This window comes from Engraulis encrasicolus, chromosome 7 (assembly GCF_034702125.1).
Source record: "Engraulis encrasicolus isolate BLACKSEA-1 chromosome 7, IST_EnEncr_1.0, whole genome shotgun sequence".
Classification (NCBI taxonomy): domain Eukaryota; kingdom Metazoa; phylum Chordata; class Actinopteri; order Clupeiformes; family Engraulidae; genus Engraulis; species Engraulis encrasicolus.
In genome coordinates this window covers 40,653,176-40,675,653 of record NC_085863.1, presented here as the reverse complement: position 1 = coordinate 40,675,653, position 22,478 = coordinate 40,653,176, and the positions used below count along the sequence as shown (strand labels likewise).

Genomic DNA, 22,478 nt, shown 5'->3' with positions numbered 1-22,478 from the left:
TTGTTGACAGGAGAAGATAGTTTTATGAGGTTGGTTTTAAGATGGTTGTGGGCATGTGTGTGTGTATGTGTGCGTGCGCACATGCATGTGTGTGTTCGTGCATGCCTGCTCACCTGTGTGTGTGTGTGTAAGTATGTGTGTGTGTTGGTGTTGTGTGAGTGGGTGGGTGTTTAAATTGGTAGGGGGTGTGGATGGGTAGGGGGGTGGAGGTGTATTTGTTGTGGTTGGGGGTTGGTGGGTGTCGATGGGTGTTGTCGGTGTTGTGTGGGTGGGTGGGTGTATAAATTGATAGTGTGTGTGTGTGTGTGTTTGTGTGTGTGTCTGCGTGTGTGTGTGTGAGTGTGTGTGCAGGCGCGGAGTGGCCGTCGGGAGATCGGGGACTTGTCCCGGTGGGCCGCGGCCGTGAAATGTAATAATGTGGCCGCATTGTATTCTTAATCGACCCTGAAGTATTGACCTTATACTTATTAGCACTGACTTCCCACTTTCCACTTCCCTGTATCTGAAAATAGATGACTAGCCAGTATTTATACCGCATACCAGACGGCAATACCTCACTGACGGTGTCAAACAGTAAATTGGCCACACCCCTTCTCTACTGATAATTTTCATACACCGTAGATCGCGGAAGTTTACAAGATCTTAGTAACACAGTTTTGTTTTCAGTATTTGAAGAACCTGTGATATGTATATTGGTTACCAAAGGATGGAAATATTAATAAATTATGATTTATTTTCCGATTTCCACACGACTGTTACAGTTTACAGTCTTTCCAGTCCATTCACTTGCTCTGTGGTTATTGACTTGGGTTACGAACAGACTCCACCAAGTGGTAAGGAAGAGAACTGCGCCTAACAGAAGCAATGGGTTTTGTTTTGATTTTTTAGACCGTCAGTATATCTCCTTATAGTCGAAATAATATTATTATCATACATATATTTATATGTGGTACATTTAGGATGTAGCCTATGTCTGAAGAAATGGAACAAAATAATTACCACACAAGATTCTGATGTGACCAGTGCTGGGTGTGTAGCCTAAGCTGTGGATTAAAGTAGAGTGATTGCAAGAAACAAAGACATTTGCTGCGACGAAGACAGCAGGCCTACACCGTTTGGTTATACATTTTGTTGACTTATGGTTGTGGTTTGAAGTAGCTATTAGGTTTGGCTTATTTGCTGCATGGTGGGTTTATTGCACAATGTAGACAGACTTGGGCTATAGGCTACTATAGCCTACTATTTTGTAAGCCCACTCTTCTAAAAATCCCCACACTCAAAACTTTGTGCCCATGCTCATCCTGTCTTCCTTAAACGATATTTCAATTTCAAACTGTCAAAATGACAGTGGAGTGCACATTTGCATGGAACAGTAGCGTGATGTAGCCTAACCTAGTAGGCCTATGAATGCTTTGGACTGTGATGATGGCTCCAGTGGTGTAGTCTACTTTTTGAAGTGGGTATACTGTATATTTGAGCATTTTTGATGTGTGTATAGTCTACTGTATATATTTGTGCTATTGTAAATAATGGATCAATCAATTTTAAGTGGGTATACTGTAATCCCTGAAATTTTGAAATGGGTGCGTATACCTGCGTTTTACGTAGACTACACCACTGGCTGTGCATTTCATCAAGGTGTAGGCTACAATTCTCCACTTCAGGTTGATATTTTGACAACACTAATGTCCACATGTAGTACGACTGCAGATTTCGTGGCTTTTGTCTTTTTGGTTAGGAAACCATGTTGTTCGCTTTGTTTTTTTGTTTTTTTTAAAGAGGGCCGCCAAGGGGAAAATTCTCCCTGTGGGAAAAGGTGGGCCACTCCGCCCCTGTGTGTGTGTGTGAGTGTGTGTGTGTATTTGTTTGTGTGTGTGTCTGCGTATGTGTGTGTGAGTGTGTGTGTGTGTGTGTGTGTGCGTGCGCGCTCGGTATGTGTGTGTGTGTTTTGCTGGAAGTGTGTCGTCTAGATGGTACACAAGGGGAGGATCACTGCTGTAGCAGCCAATTTGCCGGGAAGCTCATTCGTTCTCATTGCGAGAGCCACAACAGCGTAAAAGGCTATTAAGAGGGAAAATAGCAACACGGACGGCTGCACCCAGAACAAGAACACAGCAGAGGAGAGAAGGCAGTGAGTAGATGAGAACAGAGAGGAGGAGGAGGAGAGAGAGAGAGAGAGAGAGAGAGAGAGAGAGAGAGAGAGAGAGAATGAAATTCAGAAGCAGAGAGAAGACACGGAGAGACAGAGGCCGAGATCGAGAGGGCAAGAGGGAGTACAGATGAGCATGGAAGACAAAGAATTATTGAGGAGGAGAATAAGGAAGAAAAAACAGAAGAGAGAGGGAGAGAGAGAGAGAGAGAGAGAGGCAGAAAGAGAGAGTGAGAATGAGAAAGAAAGGGGGAGCTAAGAAAGAGAGAGCGTGATGGGATGAAAGAAAGACATGAGAAAAGAAAGCATGAAAAACAAAGAAAGAGAGAGAGAGAGAGAGAGAGAGAGAGAGAGAGAGAGAGAGAGAGAGAGAGAGAGAGAGAGGGAGGGAGAGAGAGAGGGAGGGAGAGAGAGAGGGAGGGAGGAAAAGACAGAGAGAAAGGGAACGAAGGGTCAAGAGGCTGATAGTTGTTGCTCTGCAGTGCATAATCCTCTAGCGTTTCCATTGGAGAGCAGTGTTGCCAGATGTGTATGATCAAATCACGGACAAAAGGTTCTCAAAAACCTCCAAAATGTGCTAAATTCTGCCCAATTTCAAAAAATTGCATTGATTTCTATGGGCCTAAAACTGCAGAAAAAAAACGCCAAATGGCCAAATTTTCCCGTTTTTACCCACAGACAGCCATCCCAGGCAGCCGCCCAATCTGGCAACACTGCTGGAGAGCTGCTTTTACACTCCCCATATTTTCTTCCTCAGTGAAACTGCCACATCCTCTCCTACAAACACTTCCACTTGAATATTGCTTAAAGATGCCGTGAGGAGGCTACTTGCCAGCCATAACTCCACTAAGCAGCAACATCCTTAATACTGGCAGAAAATAATCACTCACTGGTAACAGCACTTAAGGCGAATGCATTATTAATTAAGATAAACTACTGCTGCATGTGTAAATGAATTAGTTGAATGTGTGTCTGTGTATATTTCCGTTCGTGTGTGTGTGTGTGTGTGTGTGTGTGTGTGTGTGTGTGTGTGTGTGTGTGTGTGTGTGTGTGTGTGTGTGTGTGTGTGTGCGTGTGTGTGTGAGTGTGTGTGTGTGTGTCTATGGTGATTATGAAGGATGCTTGTGTGTGTGGTAAGGCAAAGGCAAATTGTGAGTGTGCTTTAAAGGATGGTGTTTGCATGCTGGTGTGTGTGTGTGTGTGTGTGTGTGTGTGTGTGTGTGTGTGTGTGTGTGTGTGTGTGTGTGTGTGTGTGTGTGTGTGTGTGTGTGTGGTATACTTTGGTAATAAAAGGGAAGACATACCTGTCTCTTTTGTGCTTCCTGCTGCTCTTTTTCCTCTTCTCGCTGCAGGTGTGTGTGTGTGTGTGTGTGTGTGTGTGTGTGTGTGTGTGTGTGTGTGTGTGTGTGTGTGTGTGTGTGTGTGTGTGTGTGTGTGTGTGTGTGTGTGTGTGTGTGTGGAAAGGAGAGAGAGAAGGAAAAGTGAGCTGTCAAACTTTGTCAAAGACAACAGCGTACACCCACAGAGACTGCGCCATTATAGAACAACAACAGGGACATTCCAGGATATTGGTACATTTCCTGTCCCACCACTTACATTTCAAATGTACATTTCCAAAATATCTGAATTACTATTTTTTTGTGAACAATGTACTTGTTATAAGACAAACTGTAAAGTTTGGTGGAAAAATAAGCTCCTTAAATATTATTCAAAAGGCCAAACATCTCTGGAACACCCCAAAAAAATGGCTGTTTTCTCTTGTCCCACACATTGGGTTACCAACTCCTTTGCCAAATTTCACAATTAAAATAAGCTCTAAATAAATTACTTCATCTTGTATGTTGTTGATATGCATCTCCTTTACTTATGTAAATAACTTCTTTGGTCTACATTGTATTGCATGTTACAGTTTTTATGCTTTTAAGTTGTGTCCCACAACATGCGCGCAACCCTGTTACCATAGGGAATTTTACCTGGCAGGGAAAGAGTTAAAAACATTTGCCTACTGTCACAAAGGAAGTTTCATTACAAGGACATTTTCTGCCCACATGGCAAGACCAAGGGTGAATTCTCTAACAATTTTTTAGTTTTTTTTCCAAATATGTTTGTCCAAGTTGTGTGCGTCACTCAGTGAACGCAACCCTGTTACTCATATTGTAAGACTAACATTGAGTAGAGTCAAAATTTACTTTATATATTTATATAACCATGTTTGTCCTTGATCTTGTACACATAGATTAATTTTACAGTTAGCATCTATTCCTGAGGTAAACCACAACTTAGCCTAGATTTGCAACCCTGTTCCTCGCAACCCTGTTACTGTTGTATTTTTATTACATTGATTATTACATTGAAAAAATTATTTGATACCTGAGCTTGACGAATCAAACTTTTTGATAGTATATTACCTGTAGTTAATAAATATAAGACAAAAAATTATCAAATTGAAGATCAAATTTTCAGAAATGTTCACCCCTGAAATGTACCAAAATCCTGGAATGTCCCAACTACTAACTTCTTTCATTATGGTGATGGACTTAAGATAATCTCTTTCCCCATAACAACAGTTTGACAGCAGTACTTTGTAGGAAAAATGCAATAGAGTCTTGTCAAGCCAAGCTTTGCAACTGCTCGTGAGGCTATACTAGTTTTCATCCCCACGGCTTTACATTTCAGTTTGTGATTTGTGAATTAGGTAAAGTTATTACATACAATCAATCTACAACATAATCAATTACCGTATTTCCTCGATTTGTAACCGGGCTCCTAATAGTAGCCGGCCTCGTTTTGTAACCGGGTGTTGTGAAAAATCGGAAAAATAGACACCGGCCCCGTTTAGTAGCCGGCCTCGTTTAGTAACCGGTGCGTTTTTAAATGATGCATTTTGCACAACGTGTTAAAGTTCAAACAATTTCGGAACGTGTGTAGGCGATGCCTACTTTAATAGCCTAAATTGTAACAGTTGGAATGCCTCCTCTCCAAGCGGCACAATCGAAACTTAAGGTGCTTGCAAGTTTGCCTGGTATCCAACAAGACGAGCCATGTGACATTAGAGAGAGAGAGAGAGAGAGAGAGAGAGAGAGTGGGAGAGAGAGAGAGAGAGAGAGAGAGAGAGAGCGAGAGAGAGCGAGAGATGCTTCCCGAAAGCGCTTTGCAGAAAGGGCAAGGTGATGTCTCCAAATATTAGCCTACACAAAATACATCTTATCTTAGTAAAGTAGACATAAGTGAAGTATTTTGCTTAATAGCAAAGCCGACTCGATTGGTTCATATTGCTCAGAATAGACCTGAAGTCCACGTTTCAATGGAGTTGCATGCGCGAGGTTGCAACTGTTGCAATTGCGCTAGATCACGCCGAACAGGTGCTTACGGGAGGCTCTTGGGCAAACAGTAAAGTCACTGCATAGCCTACCCGCCAATGATGAAGCAGGTTTCTTTATTAGTTTTAAAAAACAGCTTTCCCGGTGCACAGGGTGCAGACATTTTAAAAAGCAAACTGGTGCCATCTCTGACTGGCCAAGATGAAATCGCATGCACGCTTTGAGATTACATCGCATATGAGATGATTATGAGATGACATTGCATTTCCCACCACTATCACGAGACATTGTCTTTAGAAGTTGACGGGCAGTGGGAGACACGCATCCACATTGCCCCGGTGAAGGAGAATGGCCATTTTTGCGCACACCATCAAACAGAATTGCATCAAACTGCTGTTGCATCAAACTGCTCTGACATTCGTGAGCCCCGAAAGATGCGTATCTATTTGAAATTAAATAATCACAAGAGACTATATGGGGCTTGCCTGTCCAAAGAACAGAAGCGCTGGCATTGAAATAGCTTTGCGCCAAAGAGATATAGCCTTTACGGCCGTGAATGATGTTCCCTCATGTCGAGCTGCCAACAGGCCAGCGTTTAAGACTGTTTTTTTAAAGTCCTTTTATGTTTCATTACGCTATTCATCTCGGTCCAGGCACGTGGATGTGCATGCATCTGTTAGTTCTTTATAAGTTAACATCTTGTGGCACTCTCATGACGATGAAACTTCCTGAGGTAGGGCTATATCACAGACGTGCCCATAGACGGCGTCACATGTTGTAAGCCTACATTATTAACGACATTAATTAGAAACAAATGAAATGGTGCGCAATAGGCACACGACTCGAAATATGAATTAACAATGAATAAATGTAAAAAATATGAGCTGAGTTTTTTTCCCCACCAAATGACAATCGTTAAAATAAAAAACATAAAAAATAGGAGCCCCCCTCAAATAGTAGCCTACCCCAATTAATAGCCTGGTCAAAAATAATAATAATTTAATAGTAACCCCGGCTACTATTCGAGGAATTACGGTAATTACTTAATGTCCTTGCAATTAAAACAAAGAGTTGTGTGCTGTCCTTTCATGTTCTCTTCCATTAGAGCCAAGTCAGTCTGAAAAGCCACCATTTTGTGATGCTGAATATTACATCGTGTTGAATTAATTTATAAGCTCAAATTGTTATTCTTGTTTGGGATGTGAATCTGCCTCTTCTTCTTTTTTAAGAGAAGGAAATGTTGCTCACGAAATAATAATTCCACAAATCAATACGCCATTTTGCCTTTGAGAATTGATTAACCCGTTCTTTTTTCCATTGACTGCTTAGATAGTGCTTGGTCTTAAGCTTTATTATGCCGCAAGTCTTCTTTGAAGCGTGTATGGAGATTTCTGCTCTCTCGGTAACTAACTGCATCTCCTCTGGGGATGACTTTCCAGCTTCCTCGCTATCCTTCCCTCCATCTAATCTCCACCATGCATCTCAAACAACACTCCTTGAAGTACTCTCTTCTTTATCTCTCTCTCTCTCTCGCAGGCGCGCGCGCGTTCCATGTTCTCCTCTCTCTCATCTCTGTGTCTCTCTCTCCCACTCTCCCTTTATCTGTGCTTCTTTGGAATCTCTGACGCTCTCATTCAAACGTCCTTCGTTTCTTATCTGCAGGAGTTATTTTTAGATTGTTATCTGGAGAGTCTAAAGTTGCCGGCGATTCTTTATGTATCGAGGCAGAGTAAACGAATAAAAAAAGGATGAAAAAGGAGAAGAAGGCAGGATTAGAAAAAAAGAGTAGGGAAAAGGAGAAGAAGAAAAGAGTAGATGAGAGGAAAAGAGAAGGAGAAACAAAGAAGGAGGGTTTAGGAGGAAAAAAGAGTAGAGAATAGGAGAAGAGGAGGAAAGATCAGATCAAGAAAACAGAGGATAGAGGAAAAGCAGAAGGGTCGAAGAAGAGAGAAGAGGAGAAGAGGAGAAGAGAAGAAGAAGGAAGAAAGAGAAGAGAAGAGAAGGAGAGACAAGTAAGTAGGAGAGGTTGACAGGGAAAAGAGAAGAACAGATGAAGAGGAGGGGGGTAGAAGAGGAGTGCTTCTGCACTGACTACCCACCGGCTTCTCTTCCTCCCCGATTTCTTCTTCTTCCTCTTCTTTGGTCTGGGTGACGGGGAGCTACTCGAGTTCCTCTTTCTGTGGAGTGGCAAAGCGGAGAGAGGAAGAGGATGATGACAACTGTTCATGTAAACAAAAATAACAAACAGCAAACAAGAACAACAAGAGGATTGCTGTGGCACCAGAAAAGTGTTTAATCTCCAAAAAGCTATGACAGATTGAAGGATTCCTTTTTCGCTATTCTGGCACAGGACAGACACACTAGAACTTTCTCTCATCACCATCAGATGATGAGCTGCCGACGGCGAAGACAGAATTAGTTAATCTGTATCCTCGGGGCTGCTGTTGTTTTTCTCATGACAAACAGTATTAAATATCCTCACTCCGTGGGTGTGTGTGTGTGAGGGTACAGGCGGCATGGCAGAGAGATGTGTGTGAGAGTGTGTGTGTGTGTGTGTGAGTGTGTGTGTGTGTGTGCCTGTGATCATGCATGTGAGAGAGAGAGGGGGCATGTGTGTGAGAGAGAGCTGTGTGTGTGTGTGTGTGTTGAATGCATGGTTTGCATGGAATGCATGTGTGTGCATCACTATGAATTACTATAATATGAATGTGTGAGTGTGTTTATGTGAGAACACAAGACAGAAAGTGAGAAAAGACATGTGTGTGCGTGTGTGTCTGTGCGTGCGTATGAGAGCGTCAAATTGTGTTACTGTACAGTAATCTAAGTGTTTATATGTGTACACACGCCACAGCAAAAAAGGAGTCGAGGGAAATCAGCCATGCATGTGTCAAAGTGTATGTACAGCAAATATGTGTTGATGCATGTGTGTGTGAGTCTATGCATATGTGCATGTGCGTGTGTGTGTGTGTGTGTGTGTGTGTGTGTGTGTGTGCATGCAGCAGTATGCGTGTGTGTATTCTGGGGAAGACAATTGTGCGTTGGGTGAATTAATCAGTGACTCCTCCCGCGTTAGTGTGTATAGTGATATGCCCTGAAGGGAAAATGCGGGGGTGGTGTGTGTGTGTGGTGAGGGTTAATCCTCTGCTCTTGTGCCCTCTCTCTTTCTGCCTGCCTGGCCTATCACAGGCACGCAGCTGTCACTGCCTCAGCCTGTCAACCCTGTAGGCCAGGCCACTCTTGGTCCCTGAGCCTCTGAACTATGGACCTATGGAGGCTCACTCTCGACCCACAGCCTGTATCTGCCAGTGTGTCCACATGAGCCATGCAGGCTGCCAGGATGGGATAGATAGATAGATAGATAGATAGATAGATAGATAGATAGATAGATAGATAGATGGATAGATAGATAGATACTGTAGATAGATAGATAGATAGATAGATAGATAGATAGATAGATAGATAGATGGATAGATGGATAGATGGATAGATGGATAGATGGATAGATGGATAGATAGATAGATAGATAGATAGATAGATAGATAGATAGATAGATAGATAGATAGATAGATAGATAGATGTTTATGTACCTGTAGTCTGCGTCGTCGTAGTAGTCTCCCTGCCAGGGGCACTGGTCCAGGGCCTGGGGGTCCAGGTGCTCCTCGTCACTGTGAGGGAGCAGAGCCACCCTGCGGAGGAGGAGGACAGGGAGAGAAGCAAGATGATGCAAACACAAAGACACAGACGTATGGAGAAGTCAACACAAAGGGTGCAAGTCAAACGTGTGTCTTGTCTTGGAACCGACTTTTGGGGGGCTTCACCCAATGCAACATCTGGATCGCAAATTATAGAATGACCTTTGAGAGTTGTTTTTTTTGGAGGCTATTGAATAAATGTTGATCATCAATGACGTTGAGCATTGCGTCATGAGACCAGAGGGCACAGACAAGGACGCGAGGGAGGGTGCAGTTTGAAGCACACCCATTGGGACTGACTGCTATTGTTTTTCTACCGCTTCCTATTCTTCTTCTTCTTCTTCTTCCTCTCGTTTCATGTGTTGAGATTAATGCAGAAAGACACATAATTGTCTAGCTTAGCTCAAAAAGATAGACATGTAGGAGTGTGACATAATCACCGTGTGAGAAAGGTGGTGGGAAATACACCTACACGTGTCAACACAAAGACAGATATTAATGTGCAAACACTGATCCGTGTCGAGCTTAAATCAAATAGATAACCAGACATATTATAAACATCAATAGAAAGACAGACACACGCCTGTACTAAGGCAGACACGTGACTATCTTAATGCAGATTTATCGACATCAATCTCATCACAAAAGGAAAGGTGGAGGAACCAGGGATGCCTTGATCTCAATAGACAAAACAGACGCTGTCAATATCAACACAAAGACAGGTGTGTGATCTCACAGCAAAACAAAGAAGAATTTAATTTAATATAAATGCATTTCATTTTTTAGATGAGGATAAAAGGAAAGATGTATGGCAATGTCAATTAACAAGGGCTGATTGTACACATCAATACCACCGTAAAGATACCATGTAACGACCGTAACATAAAAGACATATGCCTAATTGATAGAATTAGTTGACTATGACGTGCTGTAGTAGACATCAAGATGTCTCTGATATTTCCCCCATCATGTACGTACATCACGTACATAAAACGTCCTTGAGTCAGAGCGCATCAATGAAGCAAAAAAACATGCTATAACCGAGTTAACGAGGCATGCATATCCATAGGCATGTCAATTAGTCAGTATGAGAGATACAAGACTAACAACTCGTACGCATTCACGGACGCACGCACACATACACATACTCATGCATGCACACCCACACATCCATGCAGTACACTATATGAATGTATGAACAGTTAGAAGCACAAAAGGATTCTCACACATACTCAATCTCTCATTCTCTCGCTCTGTCTATCTCCCTCTCCTTTTCTCTTTCACACACGCACACACACACGGACGCACGCACACAGTCATGCATACACATCCACACATCCATGCAGTATACACTATTTGAATGTATGAACAGTCGAACGCACACACACACTAGAGCTAGAGGCTATGGATATATGATGAGGGAAGGCCCAGGGCATGGAGAGGGGGTGGGGTAGTGGTGGTGGTGGTGGTGGTGGTGCTGCTGCTGCTACTGGTGGCGAGTGCCCTGTAATCCTCTCAGCTCAGCTGCTGGCCTACTGCTAGCTCTGGCTCTCCTCTTATCCTGCTGATCTGCCTACGGGCACAGCCCAACAGCCCCACAGCCCAGCCCACACCAAGGGCAACAAGGGTGTTTATTTGTCTGTGTGTGTGTGTGTGTGTGTGTGTGTGTGTGTGTGTGTGTGTGTGTGTGTGTGTGTGTGTGTGTGTGTGTGTGTGTGTGTGTGTGTGTGTGTTTTTGTTGTTTGTGTGCCAGCAGTCATGCATGCATATCCTCAACGTGTGAGTGCTTTTGTCTGTTTATATGTGCCTGTGAGTTTGTGTGTTAATGTTTATCTGTGTGTGAATTTGTGTGTGTGTGTGTGTGTGTGTGTGTGTGTGTGTGTGTGTGTGTGTGTGTGTGTGTGTGTGTGTGTGTGTGTGCTTGTTTGAGAATAGGCACTCACATACATGCATGTGCGCATGCAAGCACAACTCTGTACGGTACCATATGTCTGTGTATGTGAATGGGCAGGTGTGTGTGTGTGTGTGTGTGTGTGTGTGTGTGTGTGTGTGTGTGTGTGTGTGTGTGTGTGTGTGTGTGTGTGTGTGTGTGTGTGTGTGTGTGTGTGTGTGTGTGTGTGTGCATGCGTGCTTCTATACACTATGTGGAAATTCATGTGCGTATCTCAATTCAATTCCTTCTTAACCCGCTGTCTCGGATCTCTGTCTCTCTCTCAAGGAAGTGCACTAGTGGAAATTTCACCCTCCAGTCCCGAATCATAATCGCTGTCACTTCCATTCAAAACAAATGAGAGGCCGGCCTGACTCGCCTGTGGGCCGTGCGCGCCCGCTGCTGTATAGCTGCAGCGCTCTTTTGGAGCAAAATGGTGTTGGTCATGATGGCAATATGTCACGCCTGTAAGTCACAGTGTCGCTTCCGTCTCGCATTACTGTCACCGCCGTCACCCTTCGCACACTTTAAAAGGTCACGGAGAAGAGGGGCTCAGGTCACCAAACCCTCTCATCAGCGCACTGCAGCTATTTGATGAGACTCGGGCATGCACATAATGTATGTATGGATGTGCTTGGGGATCTAGGCAATGTGGGTCGCCCACATGAATATGTGCTTGAAAAGCCAACCAATGTTATTTCCGTGTGCATTTCAAATTCAGTGTGTCTTTTTGATTGATGAGTGCTTTACTGCTTTTTTAATTTTGCCCTTCAAAGAAATGCAGAAATAAAACATTCACAGCTTCCAGCCATTTTGACCATTACTTTCTCAATGCACAAAAGTCTTGAATGAGTTTCATTTTCATTTCATTTCACTGATTTTTGGCACTCACAAGTGGTACTTGGGAGCTCATACTTCCACCCTTCCAAGACCAGACCAGCCAATGGAATCACCCTTCGCCCACTTATAAGGTCACAGAGAGGAGGGGCTTTGTCACAACACCCCCATCTGTGTAGTCAAGCTATTTGATGTGACATGGATTATGTGCTTGAGTATCTACACAATGTGAGCCATATTAAATATGTGTTTGAGTATCTACACAACATGGGCCATATGAATACAGGCTTGAGTATCTACACAACATGAGCCATATGAATATGTGCTTTAGAAGCTACACAACGTCGGCCATATGAATATGTGCTTTAGAGGCTACACAACGTCGGCCATATGAATATGTGCTTTAGAGGCTACACAACGTCTGCCATATGAATATGTGCTTTAGAGGCTACACAACGTCGGCCATATGAATATGTGCTTTAGAGGCTACACAACGTCGGCCATATGAATATGTGCTTTAGAGGCTACACAACGTCGGCCATATGAATATGTGCTTTAGAGGCTACACAACGTCGGCCATATGAATATGTGCTTTAGAGGCTACACAACGTCGGCCATATGAATATGTGCTTTAGAGGCTACACAACGTCGGCCATATGAATATGTGCTTTAGAAGCTACACAACGTCGGCCATATGAATATGTGCTTTAGAGACTACACAACGTCTGCCATATGAATATGTGCTTTAGAGACTACACAACGTCTGCCATATGAATATGTGCTTTAGAGGCTACACAACGTCGGCCATATGAATATGTGCTTTAGAGGCTACATGTCCGTGGCTTAAACAGCTAAGACACGGTACAGCGGTGGGCCCAGGTTCTATTCTGGCCCAAGGTAAATTTGCCGATCCTTCCCCGTCTCCTCCATTGCTTTCATGTCTCCTCTCAAACAGTCATATCCAATAAAGGCAAGAAAAGCCAAAAATATATCTATAAAAAGAAAAGTTAGCTTAAGTGAGTTGCGGACATGCACATACTGTGCTTTTGGATCCATAAATCCTTTACTATATTTTGCTCGTCAAATAAATCTGCTATTTGGAAAAGTATTTGCCGCTGTTAAGATTAGAGCTCAAAGCCATTTTGACCTTTAGTCTCTCAATACACTGTCTAGAAGAGTCTTCTCGCATCATGCACTGAATTTCATTTTCATACACTCATTTAATTTGCTACACCCACATCGGGTAGGTCTACGCCTCCAAGAATCTGCCCTACCAAGACTCTGAACTCAGAACTGAGTACCTCTAAGACAAGTTCACCTTTGGAAGGACATCAGTCGTGGTAGTCGTGATAGCCAAGCTAACTCGCATTGGGTAGGTGCAGTACTTAGAAACAAGTCCTGACTTCCAAGAATCTACCCCTCTGAGAGTCCTTTTAAGACGGGTGACTGAATAGTGGAAGATGTCTGTGCGCTCTCTTGAAGCGAGAGATATCGTCTCCTCCTCCACCCCCAGCTTCTCTTCCCTCCTCTTCTTGGTGTGACCACTGGGGACACACACTGTCTTTGTCTCATTGGACACACAGCTACAAGCACGCACGCACACACGCAGGCTCACACACACACACACACACACACACACACACACACACACACACACACACACACACACACACACACACACACACACACACACACACACACACACACACACACACACCACTCATTATCTAGGTGTCCCTGCTCAGGTGTCTGTGATGTATGACCACGCAGGTTTCCCCCAAGGCCTCAGACACACACACCTCACCTGGGTCATTTGTTATCTCCAGCACAACAAGCCAGTGTCCCTGTGGAGAGGGTCTAGCTCTGTGTGTGTGTGTGTGTGTGTGTGTGTGTGTGTGTGTGTGTGTGTGTGTGTGTGTGTGTGTGTGTGTGTGTGTGTGTGTGTGTGTGTGTATGTGTGTGTGTGTGTGTGTGTGTGTGTGTGTGTCTTTGTGTGTGTGTGTGTGTGTGTGTGTGTGTCTGTGTGTCTGTGTGTCCAGGGCCAAAGGACATTCAGGCCGTGGTAATGGACCTGGCCAGGAAGGTGTGGAATTTGATAAGAGATGATTTATGTTTTTCTCACATATTGTTTTGTGAAATGGTAGCAAGACAGAAATGTACAGTACTGTACTGTCGCAAAGGGCAAATGCATATAATTCCTTTTAACCACCCTTTAAAACTACAAAACACAATAGGCCTACATTACTGTATGTGGTCTGAGATGTAACAGGGTAAATGCATGCAAACGGCATTTAACCACCTTCTAAAACTATGAAATAAAATGTCTTACCTTTTCAGAGACGTAAGTAACAGAGTAAATGCATGCAAATGCTATTTAACCACCTTTTAAGACTACAAAATGTGACATATTACCTGCCTTTATATGATTTCCACATTTATGGAGGTGCTTAAGCTACCGACCTGTTTTACTACGGCAACCATATTTCTTTTTACCCCTACACAATTTGTAAAAGTGTGAGTGTGAGTGTGTGTGTGTGCGCGTGTGTGTGCACGTGCGTGCCTGTGTATGAGAGCTCACTTTAGTGTATGTCTGTGCACATGTGTTTGTGTTCAGATGCTATTTGCTTGAATTTGTGTATATTTCAAGGGTGTAAACTGACATTAGACGCTGGAGCTGGAGCTGTGTGCCAGATAAAATGGTGCAAAGAGAGCAGCAGCAGAGAGAGAGAGAGAAGGAGAGCCCATGGGAGGTGGTAATGTCAGATGGAGTATGAAATCAGACTGTGTTGTTGATATTACAAGCCTTTTCAGAGCAACGCTTCACTGGACACTTCTCGCCTCCTGACAGGCCAACACCACATCTCTGACAGATAGCAAACCCTGCAAAGCCTACACACACACACACAGACACAGACACAGACACAGACACAGACACAGACACAGACACACACACACACACACACACACACACACACAGACACACACACACACACACACACACACACACACACACACACACACACACAAACTCTCTCCTCCCATCTATCCCGTTGCCTTTATCCAAATGCACAAGCTATTCCACCCAGCACAGCCATTTATCTGGAGGTGTCAACCAGTTTGAAAGCTGTTTGTGACTTTGTGATTTTGTGTGTGTGTGTGTGTGTGTGTGTGTGTGTGTGTGTGTGTGTGTGTGTGTGTGTGTGTGTGTGTGTGTGTGTGTGTGTGTGTGTGTGTCAGCTCCCAGAGCTTCTCAGGTGCTTTAAATGTGAGTACTGAGGGATGTCAAAGCTCCGAGCCACCTTCTCCAGGGGACACCGTTCACTCTAGGCAAAGCCACTAAAGCCACCAGGCTGAACAGTCACAGGGTTGGCTACAAAAAGCTCCCAAAAAAACCCCCAAGTCGACAAGGTCCAAATCTCGCTCGAGCACCTTTTCTACTGGTACACCTTGCTCTGAGAAGAGAAAGTGTCATTTCCCAGTCCGAATGAGTATTCACATGATTGGCTACAAAAGCTCCCCAAAAAAACCCTCAACCCCAATTTTAGTCCAGCAGCTTTTCCAGGGCACACCTGTCTCTGAGAAGAGGAAGGGGCACTTCTCAGTCATGCTAAAGCATTCATGCAATCGGCGACAAAAGCTCATAAAAAGCCCCCCAGCTCAGCCCTAATCTTGCTTCATCACCTTTTCTACCGGCACACCATGCTCTGAGGAGAGCGGGTGGCATTACCCAGTCAACCCCTTTTGCTACCCAAGTAAGGTGGGCTCTGTTGCCTGTGAAGATAAGGGCGTCAGCTAGTGTCTGTGTGGATAAAGAGTTTCTGTCAAATGTAATGTAATGTAATGTAAAGATTCTCATTCATCCAAGTCATGCTATAGTTTATGTATAAGCGATTGGACTTTTTTGGAGCAGAAGACAGGCTTCCGTCTGTTGGCTCTGCTGTGCTAATGATGTATGAAAAATAATGTGAACGAGTGCTCTGCACATTTTGATCCTACGACTCAGTAAGATCAAAACTTTGGCTGTGTAAAGTAATACAATATTCTTGAAGCATACCCAGTGTACAGAACCTTTTCACACATTTAATCTACTTTGCAACATAATTGTATAGCACCATTCTGGTTGTGCGTACCCTTCATTTTCAGATGTGCAGCAGCAACCACTGATTTTGTCCCATTCATTGCATATACGACCACACAATTTCCATTGAGACTTCCCAGGTGTTTTGAGCTGGACCCTGCTAGGAACAATCGTGGTGCAGTGAAGAAAATCAGAATAAAATCAGTGTCTCGGACTGTACTGTATGGATGGTACTTCCATACTCTGCTGAGGCCGTGCCTTATGTATCATCCAGGAAATTAGACCTTCCGTTGAAGGCGTCACCAAGGTACTACATGTAGGCTGTCACAGTCAGGATTGGCCCCAGTCTCGCTCCAGCACCTGGAGCAACTACTACATCTTCATCAGGACACCTCCGGGAGTAACATGATGCATCATCTCCCCCTTTTGCGTCCAAGTAAGTTGGTCTCTGATGTAATGGCATTGTCAATGTATGACAATATAATGGTGATGTACCGTTGGAAAGGTACGAGAGAATAAGTTGGCTCGGCTAATGCCATTGGAAATGTATGAAAGGTGCAAGATTGTATTTAAGTTGGGCCCTGCTGTAATGCCATTGGCTATATACTGTATGAGAGGTGCAGGATTGTAAGTTGGGCTCGGTTGTAATGGCGACATATGACAGGCACAGTGCTCTACTCTCCTGAGGCTCTGCCATACATCTCATCCAGACAGTTAGACCTCCCACTGCTGAGGCCCCACTGGAGCTCTGGAAGGCATCTAGGGGGATCATCACTCTGACTCAATGAGGACGTATTGGGGACAACTTATTATAAAAAACCAGGACTGCGGAGGAAGTAACTGGGAATGTTGCTGTTTTGCAAAAGCGAACTAGTGGTCTGGTGTTATGGATGGCATTGTTTTGAGTGTGTACTGTACCGTGGATGATGATGTTCAGGGCTTTTTCTGAACGGGGAAATAAGGGCGCCACGCCCTCATACTCCGTGGATGCGCCCTCATGTTCTTTTTTTTTTTTTTTGAGCGCACCTAGAACATTTCTCAATATAAAGTTACATAGTCATAAAGCCTCATTAATCCACAACATTGTAATGATAATAATGATCTAATAACAATCTAAAGTGCTAAATGGTCGAAAATGGAGACAGCCACGCGCTGTCGCATTGATAATAGTAACTTTTCTGCACGTCTGAATACGAACCATTGCAAGATGCCGGCAGAGCTCAGGGCGCTTGTCTCGAACTGAACATTAGAACTAGATCAACCAGCCAAGATTCTCCTGTTCAAATGCTTGCGGCGTGATAATTTAATCATTTAGGGGAAAATGAATTGTCATCGTGACCTCTACCGTTTAGGCTATAGCCTATTAGCGTTTCTCCAATAATCATTGCGCAGGGTGACTGCCTGCCTGAGCACCTACAACGCCGTAGCTCACGAAAAATGCTGGTCAAGTTACTCACTGTTTGGGCCGCAACAAGTTCATTTTTAGAGAGAGGGGGAGGCGGGGGGGAGAGCCTGCGTCCACCCTGATCAGGGCTCTTATCTACAGTGCGAGCCTTTTGCTCGCATATGCCCCTAAAATAAATGATTGTGCGAGTAATGGAAAGGGCGCACGTGTGCGAGTAGATGTTTTAACCCTTTCAATTGTATTTTGCTCCTAAAATAAATACACCCCATAGAGAAACGCAGGAACGTGTGAACGAGAGAAGGCGCAAAAGACAGCGTGCGCGTCGCGCACATAGAGACGCAGACAGACAAACAGTCGGGGGAGTTTTGAAATAAGATAAGCGCGTCGGGAGTATCGAGCGCTTCCACTGACGGAGAGGAGCTGGAGAGAAACTTTGGCGCTAGAATAGCTAATTCTCCGCTTAGCACAAATGCTAACAAATGCTCAACCTGTTAACTTTGTGAGAAGAAATAGCTTCGGTTTATACATAAACCTATCTTGTAAGTACGTGGCTTGTGTTACTCCTCCTGAGACCTTGGCAAGGGAGGACACATAGCAGGCTCTCTGTGCGCTCACTTGCTCAACTGTCATCATCATCACGTCACGTCATGTGAAGTCAGTATTTTCTTGGACAGTCTCGGGGTGTAGCCTAGGTTTTTGATGTGCAAGCCTTCAATATTGCCAAATTGTTATTTAGAGGAAATGTGTTTGGTTGGCATCCACTCTTTTTTGTTTCATTTCTAAAATGCAAGTATAGAACAATGTTGTATTTTCAATGGGTAATGTTCAGATTACTGAGTTGCTGTTACTGTGGTACCAAATGCAATTAAAAAAAAAAAAGTGTAACCCATATGGGTAGTCTAATCATAGCCTCATAGGCTAGCGTACTCATATGCGAGTCATTGTATTTTCAGGACAGAAGTGTAATTGCCTCTCTGGTCTCTCTTTTAAAAAATCTGCCCCCCTGACCAATTTCATCCCAGCTCCCTGCCAGATCATGAATATTTACCCATGTACCAGAATAAATTTCAAGTTTTGCTTAATGGCTTAATTTGTGCATTTCATATAGGGAGGGGAATATGTTCCTTTTTCTTCTCAGCCATTTTGAAGTGCACTAACATTGTACTTTTAGGATGTCCACAAAAGTAAAAAATGTCCCTCTCAGATAGTCTCAAAAAGCCCCATTTTACCTTCATTTTTTAAAAAATCGCGCACCGCAGAAGGGGGGGAGGACCCCCCCTTAACCCCCCCCCAGTTCCTCCCTCATACTACAAAATCCTGGAAAAAGCCCTGATGTTGATATTGATATCAATGACTTTGTTGTGATTTTGTGTTTGTCCTCGTGCTTGTGCCTGTGTACATTTTTGATGTTCATAATGTTCTTCTGAATCCCAATGGTAGAGAATAGCTAGTATAACACTGCGGGTGTGTACATGTGTGTATCTGCTCGCATGCTTGCCTGTGTGATGTGTGTGAACATTGTGATAATGTACGAAAGTCTTGTGTGAGTGTATGTGTTAATGTATGTGCAGAAGTCAGTGAAAAGTGAGACAAATTGAGAGTGAAAATTAGAGAGAAAGGAGAAACAAACAGCTTCTTCTAAGAGCTACATATCACCCCTGACGCTAACTGAAAAATAGGGTAAAAAGAAAACACGTCCAAACATCCACACGTCCTCAGCATAAACATGAAGATCAATTCTCCTCTAAAGTGAAACAAATAAACCCCATTATCCCGCAAATCCAACCACACAAGATTGATCTGTTGTTGTGGACATGCTTGGCAAGTAGCAGCTGAAGGAGAAAAAAAGAAATGAGACGCATCTGTCTCTCTTTCTCACTTTGTTTCTCTACTTCAACTCCCTATCCCCTATAAAAATCAAACTGAGCTTTATTGATTTATACAAATGATGTGCTGTCGAAACAGACACAATGCAATATTATACTACAACCATGGAAAATACAGTCTAAAAATCAAAGGAACTTCTTCTCCACCCCAACCTCTTTTTCTCTCATTCTTTCCTCTGCCAGTCTGTAAGATCCAGGCTAGAACCCCGTAACCTACTAATGAGCTCTGTGTCCAGGATCTATCCCCCCAATATAGCCCATATAAGCACCTGGCCTCTCTGCCTGCCTGCCTGCCTGCCTGCCTGCCTGCCTGCCTGCCTGCCTGCCTCCCTGCCTGCCTGCCTCCCTGCCTGCCTGCCTGCCTGCCTGCCTCCCTGCCTCCCTGCCTGCCTCCCTGCCTGCCTCCCTGCCTGCCTGCCTCCCTGCCTGCCTGCCTGCCTGCCTCCCTGCCTCCCTGCCTGCCTGCCTGCCTCCCTGCCTGTACACACGGTGACTCACTAGGCATCAGGGGGTAATGACATTTATAACATCACTTCTACACGCAAACACAAATATGCACACACACACAATGACTGGCTCTCACCACCTCCCTCTCAAAAACAAGCAAAGGCAAGCTGGTGTGTTCTGTCTAGTGGGAGAGAGAGAGAGAGAGAGAGGGAGAAGGAGAGGAAGAGAGAGAGAGAGAGAGGGAGAAGGAGAGGAAGAGAGAGAGAGAGAGAGAGAGAGAGAGAGAGAGAGAGAGAGAGAGAGAGAGAGAGAGAGAGAGAGAGAGAGCATGTTTGATCATGAAATCATCCATGAACCATCTCTTGTGGTGGCAGGCCTGTAGACTTACGGTGGCTGGCCCTCCCTGGTGATGACTCCCTCCTTCTCCATCAGCATCTGTCGGAAGGTGCCCACCTTCTGCCTCACCTCCTCCTCCGAGTACCTGAGGACACACAGGAACATCACACTTTACTTTAATATGCTTGCTTACGGACATGGGAACAGCGTAACAGCATTTCCTTTAAATACCTGAGGATCCAAGCGCATCATGGTGCTTTAATTGAACACACTTACATGGAAAAGTCACAGCATTTTACTGCCAAAAACATCTTACAAATACATGCACAGATTGACAGGAGGAAAGAGAGAAAAAGATTACAGAAAGAATATTGTATGTGGAGGTTCTTCTTCATCCAAGTCATCCTTAAACATTTTCAATTTTTTTCCACAAAATAAAAGCACTTTGATATTCACAATGATGTGCCAGAATCTTACTAACCCAGACAATCAGAGACAGATTCTTATCCATGTCATGTCAATTTCAATATGCTGTTGTATTGCTCACGCTACCCTTGACTTGTCAGTACCCGGTTGTGCCACATTTTTTGGCTCAGCCCTTTCCGAGATATGAGCAATTCTAATGGGGGCAGCGTTTGTTTACATTTTTAAAAAATGAAACAGAGGCCAACTCCAAATATTTTCCCAAAAGGTACTGCTGTTTGCTAGTTGTCTGCTGATGTTTTATAACCTTTTGGATGTTTTTGGAAATAAATAAAAATGTTTTTTTGAAATGTAAACAAAGAGCTGCCCCCATTACAATGACCAGGATCGCGGAAACGGCTGAAGAAGAAGAAAAAAAAATCTCAGGCACTGACAAGTCCAGGGTAGTGTGAGCATTACAACTGCATGTTGAAATTGACCAAACTGTCCCTTTAAGATTAAACTTATCCTAGCCAGGGTCCGAAAGTCAATGCAAACACAAACCTCATACTCAAACCACAAATAACCATCTACCAGCGAGACCCAGAGGGAAAAAAGCATGTTGAGGTATTTTAACAATAAACAGACAAACAGACAAAATACAAACACAACAAAAACCTTCCAAAACACTCTAGCCATGCTAAATGACACCAAAACACTCCAAAGTCACAAAACTGTGTTTTACCTTTTTGGCATTCTGTCTGGTCCAGAAACACAGAGACAATGTTCAACCTCTTAGCGGTAAGAAAAGCAAAACAAAAACGACAGGTCCTGTATACAAGTGCCCTACTTGGACTGGAACAAAACACAGGAGACAAAGGAGACACTGGCCACAAGAGCCGCAGAATAGCATTGGCCACGTATCCCAGATGCAGTTAAGAAGCTCTTCGCACTAAGACCAACATAAGACCCTTCTTAGGGCTGTCGTAAGAAGCAAAAGGCGTTTCCCCACCTACGTCTTAGCATAAGAAGACCTGTCGTTAAGAAGGATCCCTAAGAAGGGTCTGGGGATCATGACACCTCCTCTGGTAATGAATTTGCGGGGAGACCCACCACCACTTAATGAGGAGCAGAGCGATGTGACACTATGAAAATAATATTCATGCTGTTTGCGTCACATTGTGTCACACAGTGTTTCAGCTTTCTCTTTTTCTCTTTCCATAGGAGATAACGTCGGCCCATAACCACACAAACTGAGGTCCGTGAATGAATTGAAGGAAGGAAGGAAGGATGAGGAGAAGAAGAAGAAGAGAGGAAAGTGAAGAGAGAGAACGAATAGGATGGGGAGGTAGCAGACAGACGAGAAGAACCAATGAAGGAAGGGGATGGAGATTTGAGAGCGCAATGGAGCAGGAGGAATACACAGTGTGGTGCAGGCAGGGGAGTAGACAGAGGGGGGACAAAGGGGTCAGTTGTCCTGGGAACAGGGAGATGGGGCCCCAGAACTGGGTTCTCATTTTATTGTATGTACATGTACAGTATTGGGTGGGTGGAGCTTTCCAATGACTTTATCCTGGGCCCGGCCAAAGCTGTCGCCAGCCCTGGTAGCAGAGCAGGGCAGGACAGGGTGAGGCGATGCGAGACGAGCCCAGTCACTTCATATATCTCCTCCGCCGCTAACTTATCTCAACGTCCTCCTCGGCAGACTAATCGGCACCCGTCAAAACACACAGGCGCAACAAGCGTGTCGGCTATGGCTATATTACGTCGAGGGAGCAACTCTGTGTGTGTGTGTGTGTGTGTGTGTGTGTGTGTGTGTGTGTGTGCATGAGAGAGACAGAGAGTTTGCATTGTGTGTGTGTGTGTGTGTGTGTGTGTGTGTTTGTGTGTGTGTGTGCATGAGAGAGACAGAGAGTTTGCATTGTGTGTGTGTGTATTTTTGCGTGTGTGTGTATGAGAGAGACAGAGAGTTTGCATTGTGTGTGTGTGTCAGTGT

The 22,478-nt window shown here is 44.1% G+C and overlaps 1 protein-coding gene across 1 annotated transcript in view; it reads right to left on the bottom strand.

Annotated features, from left to right (window-relative positions):
• srrm3 (serine/arginine repetitive matrix 3) overlaps positions 1-22,478 on the bottom strand; it is a 66,335-nt gene that overhangs the window by 25,350 nt on the left and 18,507 nt on the right. Inside the window, exons 3-6 of the mRNA XM_063202234.1 lie at positions 20,133-20,225; positions 9,057-9,155; positions 7,569-7,646; positions 3,454-3,495 (exon numbers count right to left, since the gene is read on the bottom strand). Of these exons, the coding sequence (XP_063058304.1) occupies positions 3,454-3,495; positions 7,569-7,646; positions 9,057-9,155; positions 20,133-20,225 (312 nt within the window). The remainder of the gene's footprint in view (positions 1-3,453; positions 3,496-7,568; positions 7,647-9,056; positions 9,156-20,132; positions 20,226-22,478) is intronic.